We start from the raw sequence: 18,849 nt of genomic DNA, 5'->3' as shown, positions 1-18,849 counted from the left end.
CTTTAGAGAGCTTTGAGCCCTATTTCTATCCAGTGTCTGGCCTCTCAGAGCAGCCCAGTTATGGCTGGTTTATACCATCAATTTAGAGGCAGAAGGGACCTGAGAAAGCCCATGGTCCACGCCCCTTCTCCCCACTTGCTAATGAGGAAACTGAGGTCCAGAGAGGGACCTACCAGGATCACACAGTGAGTTGGTGATGCCGAGGGAGGGGTTATCCGCAGCTCTGGGGCTGCACAGGAATGTGGAGCAACTTCTCCTTCCTGTCCTCTCTTCTTCCTCTGTACCCACCCTCCCCCTAACCCTGGAAAGCCCCCCCGGGAGATGTCAGGCCTCCTCAGCTTCAGCAAGGCCCCTTGTCCCTTCTCCCACCCCCCAAAACCATACCCAGCTCTTTCTCCAGTTCACACACAAAAAGTTCAGGTTTCAGACTACCTGATGGAAAATGATTGGGGGTGGGAGGCAGGATTCTATAGACGGCAGGGAGTCAACGTTCTGAGGGGGATAGGGTTCTACTGGGGGTGAGCGTTCTACCGGGGGTGACTTTCCAAGCAACTGGGGTGGGAAGCCAGAGAAGGAAATATTATGATTTGTTTCCCTCCTTGTTGAAGACTTTTTCCAACAGTCTTGCCAATATAAGCTCCTTCTCGGCTGCCACGCGCAGCCGGCGCCGGCTCCCCTCTCTTGGAGGACAGGTCCCGAGCTCTCGGGCTCTCAGCCCCGCGCACCCCTCCCCCTCCGCAGCATCTCCTCCCGGAGCCGGGTCTCAGTCGCCGACCCTTTAAGTTTAAAGAAGGAGCGTGTCCAGTCGGCCCCGCGTGGCTCACAAGAGGTTAACGAAAGCGCGCGGGGGGCTGCCCCGCGCCGGAACCCAGCAAGCTCATTGGTCGGATCTGCGGAGGTCGTGGCCAATGGGAGGAGGCTGCGAGACGCCCGCCGCTGGAGCCGCGGGGAGGAGGCGGGAGGAGGGCACGGCTCGCGCGGGGGAGGGTTCGCGGCCTCCGCCGAAGCGCGGGCTGCACAAGGTTAGAGTGTGTTCGTCTTGTGTCCCTTTCTGCACCTGGGGCAGAGGCAGAAATGGCCCTTTTGAGCTTTCAGGTGCGCCTGGCAGTTCTATGGTGCCCTAAGACCCTTATCAGCTGCGTGGCCTCGACCCCTTACCGGGAGCCCCAGAAAGTGAAGACAGAGGGGAGGCCAGGCCCCAATTCTTAAGTTCCTTCGCAGCTCTTCCAGCTCAGCTCCTTCCTTCCCTCCTCGAATAATCCTACCTTGGGCGCATTGATGGGGCAACGGGGTCTCTGTCCCAGGTAGGGGGAGGTGGGACACTCCTGGGCGGTAATAGCGCCGTCTGAGGCTCCTCTCAGTTCCCCTCCCCTAATTCCCCCCTGGGGGTCGATGCAGAGAGAAGGAAAAGCTCTGGGGGCGCGGCTGTCACCTGAGGGTGTGTGTGGGAAAGAGGTTTCCCCCACCTGCCGCAGCCTGAGAGCGCCCCCTTCTCTCTGGCCCCTACCCCTCGGCGCCTGCACCCCCATCCCGGGCTTCTCCCCCTCCCCCGGTCCAGGCTGATTCAGTCTGTGTTTGGGGAAAGGAGGGAGGAGGCCGGAGTGGGTCCAGGCTGAGCTGTGGGATAAGGAGTGGGGGGGAAGGCCGAGCCCGGACATTCCTTCCGAGAGAGTGAGCTCTGGGGAGCGATGGGAGGAGAGTCCTCTCACATTTCCCCTTCCCCTCCCCCGCAGGTTAGCCCCCCCCTCCACTGACCCATACATTCCCGGACGGTTACTTGCCTCGTGGTCACTAGAAAATTGCCCCCATTTCTAGCTGAAGGGCCACCAGTCTGAGTCATTGTTGTGCCCTGTGTGGCGGTGAGGGGTGGGGGTAGGGTCAAGAGAGAGCAGGCAGGGGCTTGGGGAAGGGAGGTGGGCCCCTGGGTACCCAGTGGTCCTCCTAGTTCTTAAGCATAACCATCCAGGCATTTGGGGATGGGGGAGATCCAGGCATCTTCCCAGAGCTAGACTGGAAGGCTGTCCTATGAAGGGAAAAAGGCCCTAGACTCAGACTCAGGAGGCCCCAGTTCAAGATCCATCTGTGCTGTGAGACCTGGGCAGGGGCAAGTGGTGTCTCCTCTCTAGGCCTGTTTCCCCATCCATTCCCCAACATAGTCTGTGTTCCTACTGAGGCAGGGGTGGCAGGCATAGGGTGAAGTGGACTAGTCGGAAAGTGGCCTCTCTTCCTCTGCTCTGGCATCTCTGGGGACTGTGAAGGGATGGAGCCAGTTTTCCTCATCCCTGGAGCCAGCCCCTCCCTGAGCCTTCCTGGCAGGGCACAGGGGTGAAGGGAAGCACATTGTTCCAGCCTCCAACCTCACTCTCATCCCCCATTCCCCACAGGCCCGGGGAAGGCGGCTGCTGAGGTTTCATATTTTCCCCCTACCGAACTCTTCACCACAGAGCCCAAGTCCAAATAAGCAGAAATGCTTCCCTGTGTGTGTGTGTGTGTGTGTGTGTGTGTGTGTGTGTGTGCGTGCGTGTGCACGTGCTCGTGCACATGTCTTCACCACAGAGCCCAAGTCCAAATAAGCAGAAATGCTTCCCTGTGTGTGTGTGTGTGTGTGTGTGTGTGTGTGTGTGTGTGTGTGCGTGCGTGTGCACGTGCTTGTGCACATGCGTGTGCATGTGTGTGCACATGCTACACAGACGTGGGCTGTGAGGTTCTTTCTTACACAGGGAAACACCATCTTCCTGACACCACGCAACATAAGATCCCCACATTTAGACACATTCAGACTGTTCTCTCTACAGCCTGGCGCAGATACTAATGCACATACACACTCTCTGGGCTCACATAGGCTGACACTGGCAGGCACTGACACAGACCCAACAAGGAAACACTCCTCAGATGTGATCAGACAGACACAGACTCCCATGTGCGCACACACACACGCATACATGCAGTTACCCCAGACAGTCACAGTCACAGACGTGGGCATGCACACTTTCACACAAACACACACAACATCTCACAACACCACAGCACTGAATGCTGACTGTGCCAAGCCACATGCCTGAGTCATGTGACCCCCAGCGAGGGAGCGTTGGGAGTCCTGGGCTTGCCTGGGGCTGGGACGGTGAGGGCTGGGACTGGAGGAAGAGGTACCATGGGGATTGAGCTTTTCTGTGCCTGTGTGCTGGAGAAAAGAAGTGGGAGAAGAAGGGGCAGGCTGGTGCCCACCACAGGCTGCCGCTGTGCAGAGCAGGGTCCACAGTCTCTGCAGCCCCCAGCCCTGTTAGTCTGGCTCTCCAGTTCCCCCTCCTGACACTGTGGTAGCCCTTCCCTGGCCGGACCACAGGTCCCTCAGGAAAGTGAAGAGCTGGCCTACAGGTTCCCAGCCAGCCCCTGGCATCTTCTGACCAGGCGGCCCATGTGCTGTGGCCCAATGTTGGGGTGGGTGCCAGGTACTGTCTGGGCAGAAGGAAGCGATGGCAGTTAGTGCCGCCGCCCAGGGCTGGGATGAGCTGTGACTGGCACCACTGAGGGCACAGCAGCCCAGGGTCTGGCTGCTGGAGATGTTAGTCCATAGGCAGTAGCCGGAGGATCCCTGTGGGACAGCTCGGGACACTGGAGACTAAGTGCCAGGGCTGGCGCTGGGGGCCTCTGGAGAATAAGGGCATCTAGTCCCATCCACTTATTCATCCCTCGTGCATTTGTTCAGTGTTTACTGAGGACCTACTGTGTGCCCAACCATGTGGATACAGAGATGAACAAAGCCCAGTTCCTGCTCCCAAAGGGCTTCCTGACTAGTGGTATGACTACCCAGTTATGAAGGTCGGTCCAAGGCTTGAACTCCAATCTGTCTCCAGAACATTCTCCACCTTGGGATCTTCTAACATAAATATGACTATGTGACTCCCCTGCTCACTATCCACTAATGACTTCCTCTGCCCTTAGGATAGTTTCCGACTTCCTTAGTATAGCTCGAAATGATCCAGCCATGTCACCTCTGTGTCTCGCTGTGTCCAATTCTCATCTGTGTCTCCAAAGCCTAGCACTGGTCCCAGCACATGGTAGGTGCTCAGCTCTTTGCTGAGTGACTGAGTGACTGACTGAATGAGTGGGCAAATGAAGGAGTGTGCCGGTGAGCAAATGGACTGAGGCCTTTTCTTCTGCAGCTGAGCCTCCAGGAGTGACTGCCCTGAATTCCGCTCTGATGCCAGCTTGCTCCTGCTCCAGGCAGTTTCCATGCGCCTGGATGCCTTCCCTCAGCTCCTCCCTGGTGGGGCCTGTTGTACCCATTCTCTGGGTTGTTCTTTCCCAAGGCCTTTTTGCTCTTAAGCCCCAGCCAGACCAGGTACCTGGGGACCACAGCCCCCAACTCAGCTCTGGAGGAACTGTCCCCAGGCTTAGGCCAGGTCCGAGAGTATAAACGGAGCCCAGTGGCCAACCGGCCGAGCTGCTCTTCCGGCCCCTGGCCAGCTGGAAGGCCCTCTTGGGCTGGAGCCTGCCACCAGGCTCTGGCTGGAATTCCCTTGGCCTCTTCCCTCTCCTCTGTGCACTCAGCATTCGGCCTCTGGCTTCGTCAGCGGTCCCAGGCCTGTCTGAGTTGTCCTCAGGTTTTATTTTTGGAAGAAGTTGCATTCTCTCTCCTTATTTATTCCCTTCCTTCAGGGAAGGTGTGGGACCCCTGGGCTCGGCTGGGGATCAGGCTGTGACTCCAGCCCCTGGGGTTTGGACTTCTCTGGGGCTCCAAGGAGGGGACCTCCAAAGATTCCTGACCGATCTGATGCTTCAAAGCCATCTGACTCTGCCCTTCTTCCCCCACCCAGTGTGTGACTAATGCCTGCCCCTGCCCTTCTTGAAGAGCCCCACGATAGCCAAAAGAAATCATTGCAATTTTAGAGCTGAAAGGAATTCTGGCATCATTAGGTCCATCCCCTTTTACTTGTAGAAGCAATGTAGTTCAACGGTTATAAGCAAGAGAGGCAGACAGATCCAGTTCTAATCCTGGCTCTGCTGCCTACTGTGTAGCCTTGGGCAAGTTACTTAACCTTTCTGAGCCTCTGTCTCAGCTATGAAATAGGGGTACTTATATCTACGCCACCTGTGAGGTTGCTGTGAGGGTTAAATGAGACAACATTTGTAAAGTGCTTTGTACAATGCAAGACACATAGAAGGCTCTTTTCAAATGTAGCTATTATTATTATCATTATTATTACAGAGAGGAAAACTGAGAGCCAAGGGAAGGAATGGACTTGCCCAGGATCACACAGCTCAAGGTAAGCAGCCATTCCCAGAGTCTTTCCTCTGTCTCCATCTGCCTTCCAAGGAGAAGGGAGGGGGCAGGCACCAGCCCAAAGGAGGAATCTCCTTGAGTCAGTCGCATGGGCAAACCCCTGGGTCTTCCATGGCTGCCTCCTGCATCAGGCCCGGGCCCTCCTCTGACTCAGGTATTTCCTCCACTGCCCCAGGGGCTTCTTGCTCACTGGGGGTGAGAGGTCCAGGGAGGAGACCCCAGGCTGAGGGTCCACCTCAGCCCCAAGGTGGACCCCAGGCCAGCGGGACTATGAGAGGAGGGGGAAATGCTGGGTCCTGACATCACAGAGCAGAGAAGCTGGAGCCACAGCCATGCAGGCCAGCTGGGGCCCTTCCAGCACGTCCAGATGTCTCAGGAATGTGCTGAGCTGGGAACCACCTCACTCCTTCCCTCACCACCCCCAAGCCCTCATCCCCTCATATGCTTGCTCAAGCTCTGCCTCTGCCCCGCCCCCTACCCGTCCTCTTTCATCTCTCCCTGGGAGAGCCTCGTGTCCACTGTCCCTCTGGTTCCTTGCCACAGTCCAGCTCCCTCTCAGACCTCTGAAGGGGTCACCAGAGGCAAGAGCCCTTCCCCTTCTGCAGACCCCCTGGTCTGACTATGACGGGTGGCGGGGGAGATGGAAGCCTGAGCTAACTGGGAGGGGAAAGTTCTGAGCAGATAGTGCCTGCCAGATCCCAAATGTGGAACTGATTTGCAGCCCTGGGAGAGAAAGGGGTGAAGGCTTTGGGGTGGTAGAGGGCAGGGTTGGGCCTCTTCTCCGGGAGGATGATGAAAGGGGCTTTGGGTATCTTGTCCCAGTTGATGGGTGGGAGGGCCGAGGAGAGGAGGTGCCAAGCTGGGCTGGGCTCAGAAGGAGGGCTCCGATCCTTCTAGGCTGCTGGGATCAATGGGGACCTGCTTTGCCTGATAGTGGAGGGTCCTGAGGGGGTGAGGGAACCCCATTAGGGTCTTGGGGTTGGGCCAGGAGGCAGGACATGGTTCAGACTGGAGCTCTCAGCCCCAAAGAGGGACAGCTTGTGTCTCTGCAAGGGTGGAGTTGCCTTGGGCCTCCCCAGGCCAGCCTGGCCCCAAGTGCTGGGGATGAGAGAGCCAGAAGGGAACTGGTGCTCCTGGCCAGTGTGAGAGTGACATCAGGGCAGGGGGTAGAAATCAGAGGAGAGAAGGGATCTGGGGTCAGTTGCTGCCTCGGCCTGCTCTGGGCACAGAGAGGGGCCCACAATGGTGTCTTGGGGGAGAGGCCCTGATCATCCAGACAGGCTGACAGCTGGGATGCCCTAATGGACTCTAGACCTCCTAGCACTGAGACGGTTCAGGGGAGCTGTGACCACTGCCCTGTCCAGCTCAGAACTATCATTGAGAACTATCACTGGCTCCCTTCTGCCTGCTGAAAAGACTGCCAGCTCCTAAGCACAGCATTCAAGGTTTGTCACAAATTGATCTCAACTTTCCACTATAGCTGCAACCCCTCATCTTTCCTTTCCCTCCAGCCTCATTGGATGACTGCTCCCAGTTCCTTAAACCTGCTGTAAGCTCCATGGCTGCAGAGCCTTTGCTTGTACCATTCCCTATGCCTGGAAGGCCTTTGCCTTTTATCTCCTCATTCTAACTCCTATCATCCTTTAAGGTCCAACTAAGTGCTGCTTCCTCCAGGAAGCCTTCCTTGATCACCCAGCTGGAGGAGTCCTCTCCGTCTTATACCACTGTAGCATTCATAGGCCACTGGTTAATATCATGCCTTGAACTCTAATTATCCACAATGGGACCCATCTCTCCTTTTAAACTTTAACCACCTTGAGGGTAGGATATAGGATGGATTTCATCCTCGAACCCTCTGCAGGGCTTCACACAGGGACTGGCATACAGTATACCTAATAACAATAATAGCTAATATTTATATGCCAGGCACTGTTCTAGTTCCTTCCATGCAGTACCTGATTTAAGTTTCAGAAGATCAGGTAGGTACTATTAGTACTGCCATTGAATGGTTAAGGAAACTGAGGCACAGAGAAGTTAAGTAGCTTACCCAGTTTATTCAGTTAGCAAGTGGCTGAGCCAGGATTTGAACCCAAGCTCTGATTGCAGATTTTGTGCTCTTAAGAACACACGACAACACTGGATGTTGAAGGAATAATGATCGATTTCCTGCTGTCCCATTCCAGCACCTAGTACAGGGCCAGATACAAAATATGGGCCCCCATTCCAGGCATTGGGTCCTCACCTGGGGCCCCAGGTTTGCTCATCCCTGGCCATCCCTCTCCTGATTCCCAGAAAGACATAGCCCTGAGAAGAGGCCTGGGGTTTTTTGCCTTTACCCAAAGAAAACAGCCTTTCAGCTCCAGAGAGGTCCAACAGGTAGGCAAATAAAATCCCTATGATTAGGGGCTAACAAAGGGACGAAGATGGGACATTCCTCCAAGGGCAGTCCAATGCTGAGGACCGTCCTTTCGGGCAGTAACAGCAACAATCAGAATAAAAACAGCAGCAACAGCTACTGTTTATAGAGGGCTTGCCGTGTGCCATGCACTGTGCTAGGCTCTCTGCAAGAGTTGTCTGAGTCCTTGTAAGAACCCTGTGTGCTACAGTCATCCTTACTTAATGGATGAGGAAAATAAGCTCAGAGAGGTTAAGGTACCTGTCCAAGCTCACACAGATGACAAATGGTGAGAGCCAGGATTTGCTCCCAGGTCTGGGCAGGGCTAAAACCGACCGCTAATGGTCACCCCACCCCACCTCAGGTATGGCTTGGCTCCCCAGCGCTTGTCGAGGTATCTGCCATCTGACCTGTGGACTTTCTGTCTGGTCAGGTGGGGTATTGGAATAGACACCAGGTCTCAGGAGAATTTCTGTTCAGAATCTGCCCAGAGTGGAATGGATTTAGAGTCTACAGCTCAACTTTTCCCCAAGCTCATGCAACTTTGAGAGCCCAGGATACTGAGAGCTGGGTCGATTTCTTTAGCTGGGTAGTGAGTACCCAGGTATCCATTTTATTACACTTTGTAATTCATATACATGCATTATATATATTCTCTTATGTGCACGATATATTTCATAATAGAAAAGGCCATCATAATTAGGAGATTGGGATTAACATATACACACTACTATATATAAAACAGATAACTAACAAGGACATACTGTATAGCACAGGGAACTCTACTCAATATTCTGTAATAACCTATATGGGAAAAGAATCTGAAAAAGAATGGATATATATATATATATATATGACTGATTCACTTTGTTGTACACCTGAAACTAGCACAACATTGTAAATCAACTATACTCCAATAAAAATTAAAAAAAAAAAAAAAAAAAGAAAAGGCCATCATGATAGAGTGAAAGGTAGATGTAGGATTTAGGTTAAGATTCACTGATTGATAAATAAAATCCACCTAAAAAAAGAAAAGTACCATCAAAGCGGGAAGTGTGGAAGTGTCCTTTCTCCCATTACCCATCCACCCACTCGTTCATCCATCCATCACCGCTTCTCACTCCTTCCTTCCATCTCTTCAATAAATAAACATTTCCTGAGCACCCAGTCACTATAGCTGTAACTAGTGAATAGATAAAAACAATTGCCTGACACTCCCTGCCCTCAAAGAACTCTCAGTCTAGTTCAGCAATGAGGAAACCAAGGCCCAGAAAGGGGAAGTGATTTGCCCAAGGTCAGACAGAGAGTTAGGGAGATGAGGTGAGGAGAGGTGAGAACATTCTAGGCAGCGGGGAACACATGGGAAAAGGCTTGGGCCTGTCTGCCTCCCCAGCAAGTCCCCTCAATTGCTGCTTTCAAACTGCCTCCTGGCTCTCCGTGAGGGCCTGAAGAGCCTGCCTTACTCCACTGCTGCTTTCATTTTTGTTATTCTTTTGGAAGGAGAATAGGGGGACAGCTGCTGCTGTCCAGCTGTTCTGTCAGACCACACAGCCCAGCCCAGATGTGTCAGCCTCTCTGTGATGGGTGAAATGGCTCCTGGGCCAAGGGCCAAGGAAGCTGCAGTGAGGGTTCTGTCCCGGGAGAGTTGGAAGAGGCACCTTCAGCCCGGCAGCAGAGAAGCCCAATATTCCTCCAGCTGTCAAGTTGGCCTCGCTCATGATGTGGTATGTCCATGTCATAAGGATCAGGATTTTGACATTCCAAGGAAATCACCCTTGGTCTATTTTCTCTAATGGTCAGAGTTCTGGGCTGTATCTTGTCCCTCCCAGCTTCCCCAGAACCAGACATCCTCATGACTACCTTCTGCCCAGTCCTGCTCCCCAGTTCTACCATTTACTCTGCCTGCTGAAGTGGGTTACTTCGTGTTCCAGCCAGAGCAATGCTCATGGTCTTGACTTAACTCCACCCAAATCTTCCTCCTCCATCCTGCCCCCTGGAGCTCTGAGACTTCCAGAAGAACAGCCTGTTCTCCAGCATCTGGAGCTGGTTTCTTGAGGGAGGCTCAAGAGCAAGCCAGGTCCCACAGAGGGATGCTCTGAGAGGGCCTTGGTACCAGGACTTGCAGGAGGCACATCATATGGGGAAGGGAAGACACAAAGCGGGGCTGGCCTTCATCCTCCCCTCTCCTGGCACAGTGGCCAGGCCAGACAGAAACAGACCCTCCTGAGGAGTCCTGGGAACTGCAGAGAGCAAAGGTCCAAGTTCACAGGTGGGCCGGGGAGTGGCATCCTAGAGTGAGGATGAGGAGAGGGCAGGGGATGGGATGTGCGGTCTCTCCTGCCTGGCAACGTGCTGGCTCTGCCCTTAAAGCTCTAGGCATCCATGGTGCCCTAAGGATGGGAGTGAGTGAGCATGAAGGCGGAGCCCCTCTGATATCTGAGATCCCAAACGTTCCTGCCCTGGAGGGCAAAGTCCAAACCAGAACAAGAGCGGGAGAGAAGTTGGTGATTTCTCCTCCTTGACTCCATGGGACCCTGTCCGGAGAACAGCATTTAGATGTCCCCTCCTCTGTAAGTGTCAGTTTTCTCATCTGCACAGGGGCCAATGATCCTTATATAACAGGCTCAGTAAAAGGGACACGGCCCCAGTCCTCCCTGCTGAAATGCCTTCCAATAACTCCTTTGCCAATAGGGATGGGGATATTGGAGAGGGAGGGTGGGGAGGTCACCTCCTCTGAGAAGCTTCCGTGACCTCCAGCCCGGCTGGAGGCTCCTCTTTGGGCTCCCATCATGCTCTGCTCCATCATGGCGCCCCGTGGTGCTGCTCTGTCTGCTTCCCTCTCTGTCTCTCTTATTTGGCTGTGAGTGGCTGGAGGTCATTCTGCACAGTGACCAGCACTGGCGCTCCTTTAGTTCCCAGTTGTTAAAGTACGGATGTATGTATTGAAAAATAACCAAGCGAATTCCCGGCTGGTCCAGGGAAGCCAGAGGGACCTCACAGCAGATGGGGACACAGGCAGCATTTTTGTGGGATCCAGTCCGCATCACCCTCAGGGCTGGCTGGGCCAGAACCTGAGAATCCAGGGCCCCTTCTGGAATTATCAGTACACTTCTTGAACACTCAGGCCTGTCTTTTTAAAAACAGTCTCCCCTTCCCTTATAGGGACTGCCTATAAGGGAGTCTGAAGTCATTTTCTCTACAAATACAGTAAACCCTTGAAATAGAGCAAAGTATACTACAATGTGACCAAAACTTGGCTTCTGTCCTATGCCTGGGACCCATCTCAAATAAAGGTGGGAAAAACTCTTATCTTTGTGGGGCTGGTAAAGAAGTGACTGCCTCGTGCTCCTTTGGAACTTCCTCAGTTTGGTTTGCTGCATGCGCTAAGGTTTCACAATCTTTACTTTTGTGCTTTTTGTGATAGTACAGACCAACTGAAAAATACCACTTTTCATTGATCCTACAATAACATAACTCCACATTTTGTATGATTGAAAATTTTAGACTCAGCTTATTGTTTTATGGTTGAGTGTTACTATACTAAGCGCCTATTTTGTGCCACGGTACTGTGCTAGGTTTATGGCAATGAACACAACTGACATGGTCTCTGTTCTTAGGGAACTTGCTTTCTCACAGAGGAAGTGGACAATAAGCTGATAAAATAACAGCAAATTGAGATATGAGCTATGAAGAAATCAAAGGACTGAAACAGGGACTTCCCTGGCGGTCCAGTGGTTAAGGCTCCATGCTTCCACTGCAGAGGGCATAGGGTTTGATCCCTGGTCAGGGAACTGAGATCCCACATGCTGTGTGGCACAGCCAAAACAACAACAACTACAACAACAGACTGAAACAAAACAATAAGGGGTCCCACTTGAGGTGGTTGGGGAGGCTTTTCTAACGAGGCTTCCTTTGAACTGAGTAAGATGAGATGGAGAGAACTGGAAGGCATTCTAGACGTCAGGAATAGCATGTGCAAAGGCCCCGCGGCAGGACTAGAAAAGGCTTAGTTTTAAGCTGGGTGAGTGTGGATCCAGGAGTCCCAGTGAACTGAACAAGGGGAAACTGGGGAAGGTGGAAGCCCTAGAGACAACTGGTGCTCAAGGGTGAAGCCTAAGCCACAAGTTCAAACCTGCTGTGCATCTGTCAGCTGTAGACTGTCCTACACCAGGGGTTGTGGGGGTCTGTGCCAGGGGTTGTGGGGGTCTGTGCCAAGGGTAGGGATGACTCAAGGCAATGATAACTCATTGGAAACTTTCCTGAATTTCAGAGACAGCGTGGGCCGCAGGACCCTGATGGCTGGGAGTAGAGAGCATCCTTTTTCCTCTTCCTTAAAAAATGTGGGGCCTGGCCTGAGGGTTAGGGAAAATGGATTCATTCAGCAACGGTTGGTTGAAGCCTCCTCTGTGCCAAGCACTGTACTGGGCACTGGGGATACAGCAATGAACAAGACAGTTAAACGCCTGCCCTCAAGGAGCTCACATCCTAGTGGGGGGAGCAAAAACAAAATAAAAAGCTGCCCAAAGTAAACTTAGTGTTTTAGAGGAGAAGGAGGTGTCTGGGGCGATCTCCCTTCCTGAAGGGGAGCCCTGAGATTTGGGTTCCTCCATTAGTTTTTCAGTATTAGTTCTTTTGTAGTGGATTCTACTTGGAGACCAGAGTGCCTTGGCCCTTGGGTCCTTTTTCCTGTTGGTGAGAATTTAAAGAGAAACACAGGCACATGCGCTTGCACCCCTCCCCTTTTAAGGGCTGTTAAAGGCCCACACACAGACATAGGAACACCCAAATGCACATACTTCTCTAATCTCCCTAAATCCCCCAGAGGCTGGGGTGGTGGAAATAGTAATGGTAGTGGTTCTCTGCTTCCCCACTCAGCTCAGGAGAAGCCAGGCTGGGGGTCTGGGGAGCAGTGATCAGGTTTAGCCCTCACCACCCCCCTTCCCCTGGGCTGGTCCCCGGGCCTGGTCATTCCCACACCTGGCCTCCCCAGCTGCTGGGAGGTGAATGAGTGTGCTGGGCAAACATCCTTGCAGCTTCCTGCTGTGCCCCTCTGAGACAACAGAACTCCTCTTCCTCCTTCTCCTCCTCCCCACACCCTCCCAGCTGGGGCTTCTCTGGGATCCAAAGCCATTTCCCTCTAGAGAAACCAGAGTCATCCTTTCCCCTGAGCCAGAGGACGGACCTAGTGTCTCTCTCTGGAGACATGACCTGTTCTCCCTCTGGTCCTTTATCCCAGTTCTCTGAGCACCAGGCCCTCTCTCATACCTGCCCAGGGGCTGAGGGGTCACAGGGTCCAAGGGAAGAGGGCTCTAGGGAGGCTACATCAGGAACTGTGGGAGAGTGGGGAGGGGATGGGAGGAGAAGCCCCCTCATCTGGCAGGAAGGGCAGCTCCTTCAGAGGGATGTCTCTGAGACTCACATAGACAAGATTGCAATAGGATGAAGGTATCCTCACAGAAGGAGAAATGCAGCACCCCTGGCCACCCCTAAGCACACATGGCTTATGCAAAGTATGCAACTCATTCTCCTGTCTCTGTCCAAGAGATTGCATATTTCTTACACAGTTGTGTTCAGGGTAAGCATACTTTTTGATTTTTGCCTTTTGTACAGAGTAACAGAGCTCACATGGTTTCCACTGTCTTTATGGCCTTTATCTGGATTTTTAAGAAGGATAGTGAATAACCTACCCTCCATCTTCCAGACTGAGAAGCACACAAACTTCACCCCTTTCCATCTTTAACCCTGGAAACACTTTCCTATCCTCATGCAGGATGAAGAGGGAGTTGGGGATGGGGTTGGTATGGGGTTCCAGCTGGGAGGGACCTTAGACATCTAAACGACGGAGGCACCAGAGAAGGAAGGTGACGTGTTCAGGGTCACAAAGCAACTCCTACCAGAGTATTCTTTACCACTACCCCATCTAGTCTCCAGAGCATGTTTAACTATGGAAACTTACCTGGCAGGCATCGTCCTGCATTAATCTTTAATTAATTTTCTCACTAAATCTCTATAATAACACTATGGGGAAGCTTCTGTATCTCCATTTTTCAGATGAGGAATCCAAGGCCCACAGGAATAAAAGTCACTTGTTTGAACTGCCCTGCTGGCTGGTGGCAGAAGCACAGCTAGAACCAAATTTCCTGATTCCCAGCCCAGGAGTTTTCTTTCCTCTTAGAAATTCTTTCCTCTCCCCCTGCCTCACCTGGCCTTGCTTAGGCCTGAGATAAGGAGCTTTCCCAGCAGGGCTTTCCCTCCCCAGGCCCAGTACTGGATACCACTGTCTGATCATGATCATGCCTCCTTTCCTGTGCTGGACCAAGGCCCAGATGAGCAGCTGGGGATGCAAGGCTGAATGGAGCAGCAGGAAGAGGCTGTAGGCGGCAGAGTTCATTCAGAAGAAAGTCCAACTTAAGAGCTGCTGAAGGCTGAGGGATCCTCACAGGGGGGCTCTACCAATAAAGGTACACGCTGCAGCAAACTCCCTCCCTCTGACCAGTATCTGTTACCAACTCCAGGAGGGGCGTGTGGAACCCCAGATCCCTGCTACTTCATTCCTAGGATCTGTGCCAGACCATCCTTAGAAAGAATGATCCAACCTCTTCCCATTTTATAGACAAGGAAACAGGACCAGGGAGGAAAGCCGGTTGCATGGCCCAGGCTCACAGGGAGAGGCAGAGCCACAGGCAGCCCTAGAACCCAGGTCTCCCCACTACTGGTTCAAGCCCTCTCCCCTCTTCCCCTCAGCTTGTCTGCAGAAGTGTGCTCTCTCTGACTGGAACCAGGGGCCTTCCGAGAGAGCAGGGTGACCTGGATCTACTGCCTGATGGAGCACCAGGAGACCTCTCACCCCATGCCTCCCTGACTCAGGTTCCTGTCCCTGGACTTGTTCCCCACCAGCAGCCTGGAACAGTTTAGGTAGAAGTCCAAGATGCCCAATCCTTTAAGTCTCAGTGCACTTGGCTCTCGTCTGCCAGGTTTATCTTGGTTCCAGGAGTTAGAGGCCAGCAAATAGAGACCCTTGAGATGATCACTGTGTGTGTGTGTGTGTGTGTGTGTGTGTGTGTGTGTGTGTGTGCGCGCGTGGGAGTCTCAGTGCACTTGGCTCTCGTCTGCCAGGTTTATCTTGGTTCCAGGAGTTAGAGGCCAGCAAATAGAGACCCTTGAGATGATCACTGTGTGTGTGTGTGTGTGTGTGTGTGTGTGTGTGTGTGTGTGCGCGCGTGGGGGGGGGGAGAGGCAGAGACTGGCAGGTCACTGCATGGGGTTGGGGAATCCCCCCAGATCTCCCAAGCAGCCCGCATTTCAACCGGGCAGCCCCTTCTGAACTCAAAGATTTTCTCCCATTACCGAGCCCATCCCCCCGCCCCCCAGGGCCTTAGGGCTGAGCCTGAGAGAGGGAGGGAGGGAGGGAAGAAGAAAGAAGCCACGTTTCCTTAGGGAGGGAGGGGAAGAGAAAGAGGACAAGCCCGGAGACAGAGACAGTCACGAAGCCACAGGGAGAGAGAGACAGTCAGGGAGACATAAGGGACAGAGAAACAGACCTAGAGAAAGACCTCCTCCATCTGAGCGATCACCCTGTGCTGCCCTGACCAGTTGAGGGTCAGGTCCCTCCCTGGGGGATCTCTGGCCTGACTTCCTGGGCAGGCCACAGCAGCACCCCTATATTTCCGGGTCTGGCTCAAAACCTGGGTCTGGCTCTGGCCCCCCAAGGGGCGTCTGGTCTCTGGCCCTCGAACACTCCCCTGTGCGCCCCCCAGCGGAGAACCAGACGCAGAGCCATCGAGGTCTTAAAGGGGGCGCAGGAAAGGGCGCCGCCAATTTGCGCCCAGTCTGGTCCCAGAACCCCAGGGTGGGTGGAGGACGATTAGAAGACTTGGCGCGGGGGACAGAATTGGTGTTTCTTGAGGTCGTATCAGTGGATCCGATGGCCCCGACGCCTCGACGTTCCCTAACCCCTAGAAGGCCGAGGCCAATGTATCCATGGACGGAGCCTCCAGGAGGGCCGTGCACGGGCGCAAGCTCAGAGGCTCCAGGTTCGGGGTCTAGGGAGGTGTCGAGGGATCTAGTCACCAAATCTCAGAGCTCTAAGCACGTGTCTCTCAAGGGGACCCTGCACTGAGCCCCCTCCCCCACTTCTGCCCAGTGCTGTGTAGTCCAGTCCTTCAGGGGGCCCCAGGTGCACCGCGAAGAGGAGTAAGGAGTGGTGGAAGGAAAACACAGACCCCTCATCTTACCGCATTGTTGAGGAAATCAGACTCGTTCAGATCCCCCAAGTCCAGGAAGCTGGATCCGGGGAACAGCCTGTCGGCCGGGAAGGGCTCCAAGACGGCGTCCATCGCGGCAGGCTCCGGAGACCCCCTTCGGTTGGGCTTCCCTCACTCCAGGGCGGCGGCGCGCCCGGCCCAGAGCTCCGGCCCGAGAGCTGGCAAGCGGGCGGGGGGCAGGTCCCGGGCAAAGCCCCGGGGGAGGGGCGGGCAGAGGCTGCGCGGCCCCGGGTAGGGGGCGTGGGGGGCGCGGAGGCCTTAGGGCAGCGGCGCAGAGCTGGCTGGGCTCAGGGGCCCCGGGCGCACCGCGGGCATTTAGCCGACTCCTCCTCCCGCTCCTCCGGGGGCAGAGCTGGCTTCCATGGGGAGCCCGGGAGTGGGGCTGAGGGCTTGAGGAGCCCCCCGGACTGGGTGGGAGCCGGGGGCGGGGGAGCTGAGCGCTCCCCCGAGACTGGGTGACTGCCGGGCGCTCCGCTCTCTCTGCGTCTCCCTCTGCACGGCTTCTGTCACTTTTCCTCTCTGTGAAACCGGGAACCCCTGGGCTGGTTAGCCCAGCTGGCCGAGGCGCCACTCCTCCACATCAATATTCACGATAATTTCATATTAATGAGGAGAAGGAGCGGCCTGAGGAATCGTCCCTCCTCTTTTAAAGAGACAGCTGCGAGCTAGTCTTGCCAATCTCTTTTCTCTGAAAAGGTAGGGGCTTGAAGCAAAATCGTCCTAGAGCCAATAACTGTGTTCCTTGAACCTCAGCATCTTAAGGCTTTGCCAACCACACTCCCGTAAGTTCATGAGGGAGCTGAGTTATTTCTGTTCTTCCAGGCTTATGCTAGGGCCTGAACCAAATCCAAAGTCAGGGCATTCCACCTCTTGGGGCCCTCAACAAATCTCCTTTCGATGGGGAGATTTTCAGGTCTCCTCCTCCAGGAAGCCTTCCCTGTCCCCCAGGCTGAAGCAGTTACCATCACTATACACCCACAGGGCATGGTGTGCTTACCTCCATGTGGTGAGTCTAATACAGTATTGTCATTGTTTGCTCATGTGTCTATAAACCCACTGGACTCTGAGATCCCTCAGGGCGATGACTGTATCCAGCTTTCCTGTGTGTGAAAGTGCTGGGGGGGACAGCAGAGATGAGGTAAGGACCCCTCTTCTCATCAATCATCGAGTACCCCTAGTGTTTCTGAAGAGCAAGAAGTTGGAGAACAGTAGTCATGGACTCTGTGTGAGCCAAGATGTAGGTTGGCTGCATGCTCCATGGTCACAGGACACTCCCAGGCCCCCTGGATCCATTACCTAAGTGGCCCGCTCCAGAGTACAGCGTAATCTCTTGAAAGGGCTGATAAACAATCACCAGGCACCTGAACAAATGGAAGTGGTCAGAAAGTCACTCCCTCAGAGGGCTGGGCACACTGTTCCTGCCCAGAAGTCATTAATAGGATTAAGTGTGTCCTCCCTGTCTGGAGCTTTTAATTAGCTCAGGAACCAAAAGCCTTTAAGAAGCAGAGATGTCATTGCAGTTAAGCCAGGGATGTCACCCAAATTGCTCTCTCAGTGCCAAGGTGGGGAAAGGGCACACAGCTAGGCTGAGATAACAGCTGTTTGCCTGGGGCGGGCGGGCAGGCATGTGGCTTTCCCCCATCTCCTGGTTCAGTTGACATAGTTCTGGAGAATGATGTTCTGACCCTCCACATTGTCATATGACTATTAGCTCCTGGGACTCCCAGAGAGTTTGCTCTTGAGAAGTTGGGAATACAGCCCATGCTCTGGGGACCAGTTCACCAGCAATGTCACTCTGAGAAGTTAGGCAGGGCCAAAAAGAAATCAGTTCACTCTCTAAACAGTGGCAGGTAGAATTAGGGTGCTGAGACCATGGGTGTTTTCCCCAAGTGCGTCACCTCTGGCCAACTGGAGAACAGTCAGACACTGAGAATGTAGCTGATCCTTTGTGGGCGTGGGGGGTTGCCATCTCTGGCTGGGCAGACAAGTCAGTCCATGGTGGGTGAGCTTGTGACTGCAGGTGTCTGGAGTCCTGGCTCCCGAGCTGGAGTCCCTGCAGGTCCCCAGAAGGAAGAAAAGTGCCCCTCTGCCTGAGGTTGGCTGGAAATTGTGCCTGTGTTCCTCCCAGCCTGCTCTGTAATTAGAGACATAGGCACCACTTAAGTGATTGGGGAAGATTATATAGTTTTAGATAAATAAGATTAGAGTGTCCTCTCTTTCCTGATTCTTACCCAGGTGAACACCCCAGAAAACCATTGAAAATAATCCTGGGGAGACACTCTGGTTCCGGTACCTCCTGTGGAGTCTAAGAGGCAGGAGCTCCCAAGAGAAATCCTGGGGGGGAAGGGACGGGGAGAGCAGAGAAGAGGAATGGGCAGTGCGGAGCCTGGCACGTACAGTAAAGAGAAGGATGGCAGGGGGTTTGTTCACACATTCTACAAGTATTATTGAGCACCTGTGAACAGTCCCTAGACCAGGCCCTGGGGATACAGTCGTGATTAAGTACTTAAGTTCTAGAGTGAATGAGGAAAGAATGGGCAAAAAAAAAAAATGTTACGAAGATAATTTCAAATAGTGATAGGACTATGAAGGAAATAAAATAGTGTGATATGATTGAGTAGGTAAAGAAGCCCTCTCTAAAGAGGTGATGTGTGAGCTGAGAACTGGAGTCATTTATGGGGCAAAAATGGAGGGAAAAGCATTCCAGATAGAGGGAACAGCAAGTAGAGGAGAAAGCAAGAGAAAGACTGGGAGGGTCAGGCAGTGACATGGGAGAGAGAGGATGAATGTGAAACCCCAAGGCCCTATACACACTCATTATGGTCTCACTGATTCTATTCAAGTAGTGAAAAGAATTGTGCCTGTTCAGATTAGAGGGGCCACCTGAAGCTTTCTGTAGCAGTCAT

The 18,849-nt window shown here is 53.6% G+C and overlaps 1 protein-coding gene and 1 long non-coding RNA gene across 4 annotated transcripts in view; one reads left to right on the top strand and one right to left on the bottom strand.

Annotated features, from left to right (window-relative positions):
• Positions 1-16,241, bottom strand: part of CREB3L1 (cAMP responsive element binding protein 3 like 1) — a 35,336-nt gene extending 19,095 nt beyond the window's left edge. Inside the window, exon 1 of one of the 2 annotated variants that reach the window (XR_008616528.1) lies at positions 15,914-16,241. Coding sequence is in view for 1 of the 2 variants with exons in the window: in XM_007124989.4 (XP_007125051.1) it covers positions 15,914-16,015 (102 nt within the window). In the remaining variant the exon portion in view is untranslated. The remainder of the gene's footprint in view (positions 1-15,913) is intronic. The other variant, XM_007124989.4, reaches the window with a different exon arrangement.
• LOC129391811 (uncharacterized) lies at positions 731-14,145 on the top strand. 2 transcript variants are annotated; one of them, XR_008616529.1, is made up of 3 exons: positions 731-1,022; positions 5,210-5,267; positions 13,939-14,145. It is a non-coding gene; the product is annotated as an uncharacterized lncRNA (long non-coding RNA). The 2 variants fall into 2 exon arrangements; XR_008616530.1 differs by lacking the exon at positions 731-1,022 and adding an exon at positions 3,958-4,058.
• Positions 16,242-18,849: the final 2,608 nt, after the last annotated feature.

This window comes from Physeter macrocephalus, unplaced genomic scaffold, assembly GCF_002837175.3.
Source record: "Physeter macrocephalus isolate SW-GA unplaced genomic scaffold, ASM283717v5 random_74, whole genome shotgun sequence".
Classification (NCBI taxonomy): domain Eukaryota; kingdom Metazoa; phylum Chordata; class Mammalia; order Artiodactyla; family Physeteridae; genus Physeter; species Physeter macrocephalus.
This window is presented reverse-complemented; position numbering and strand designations above follow the sequence as displayed.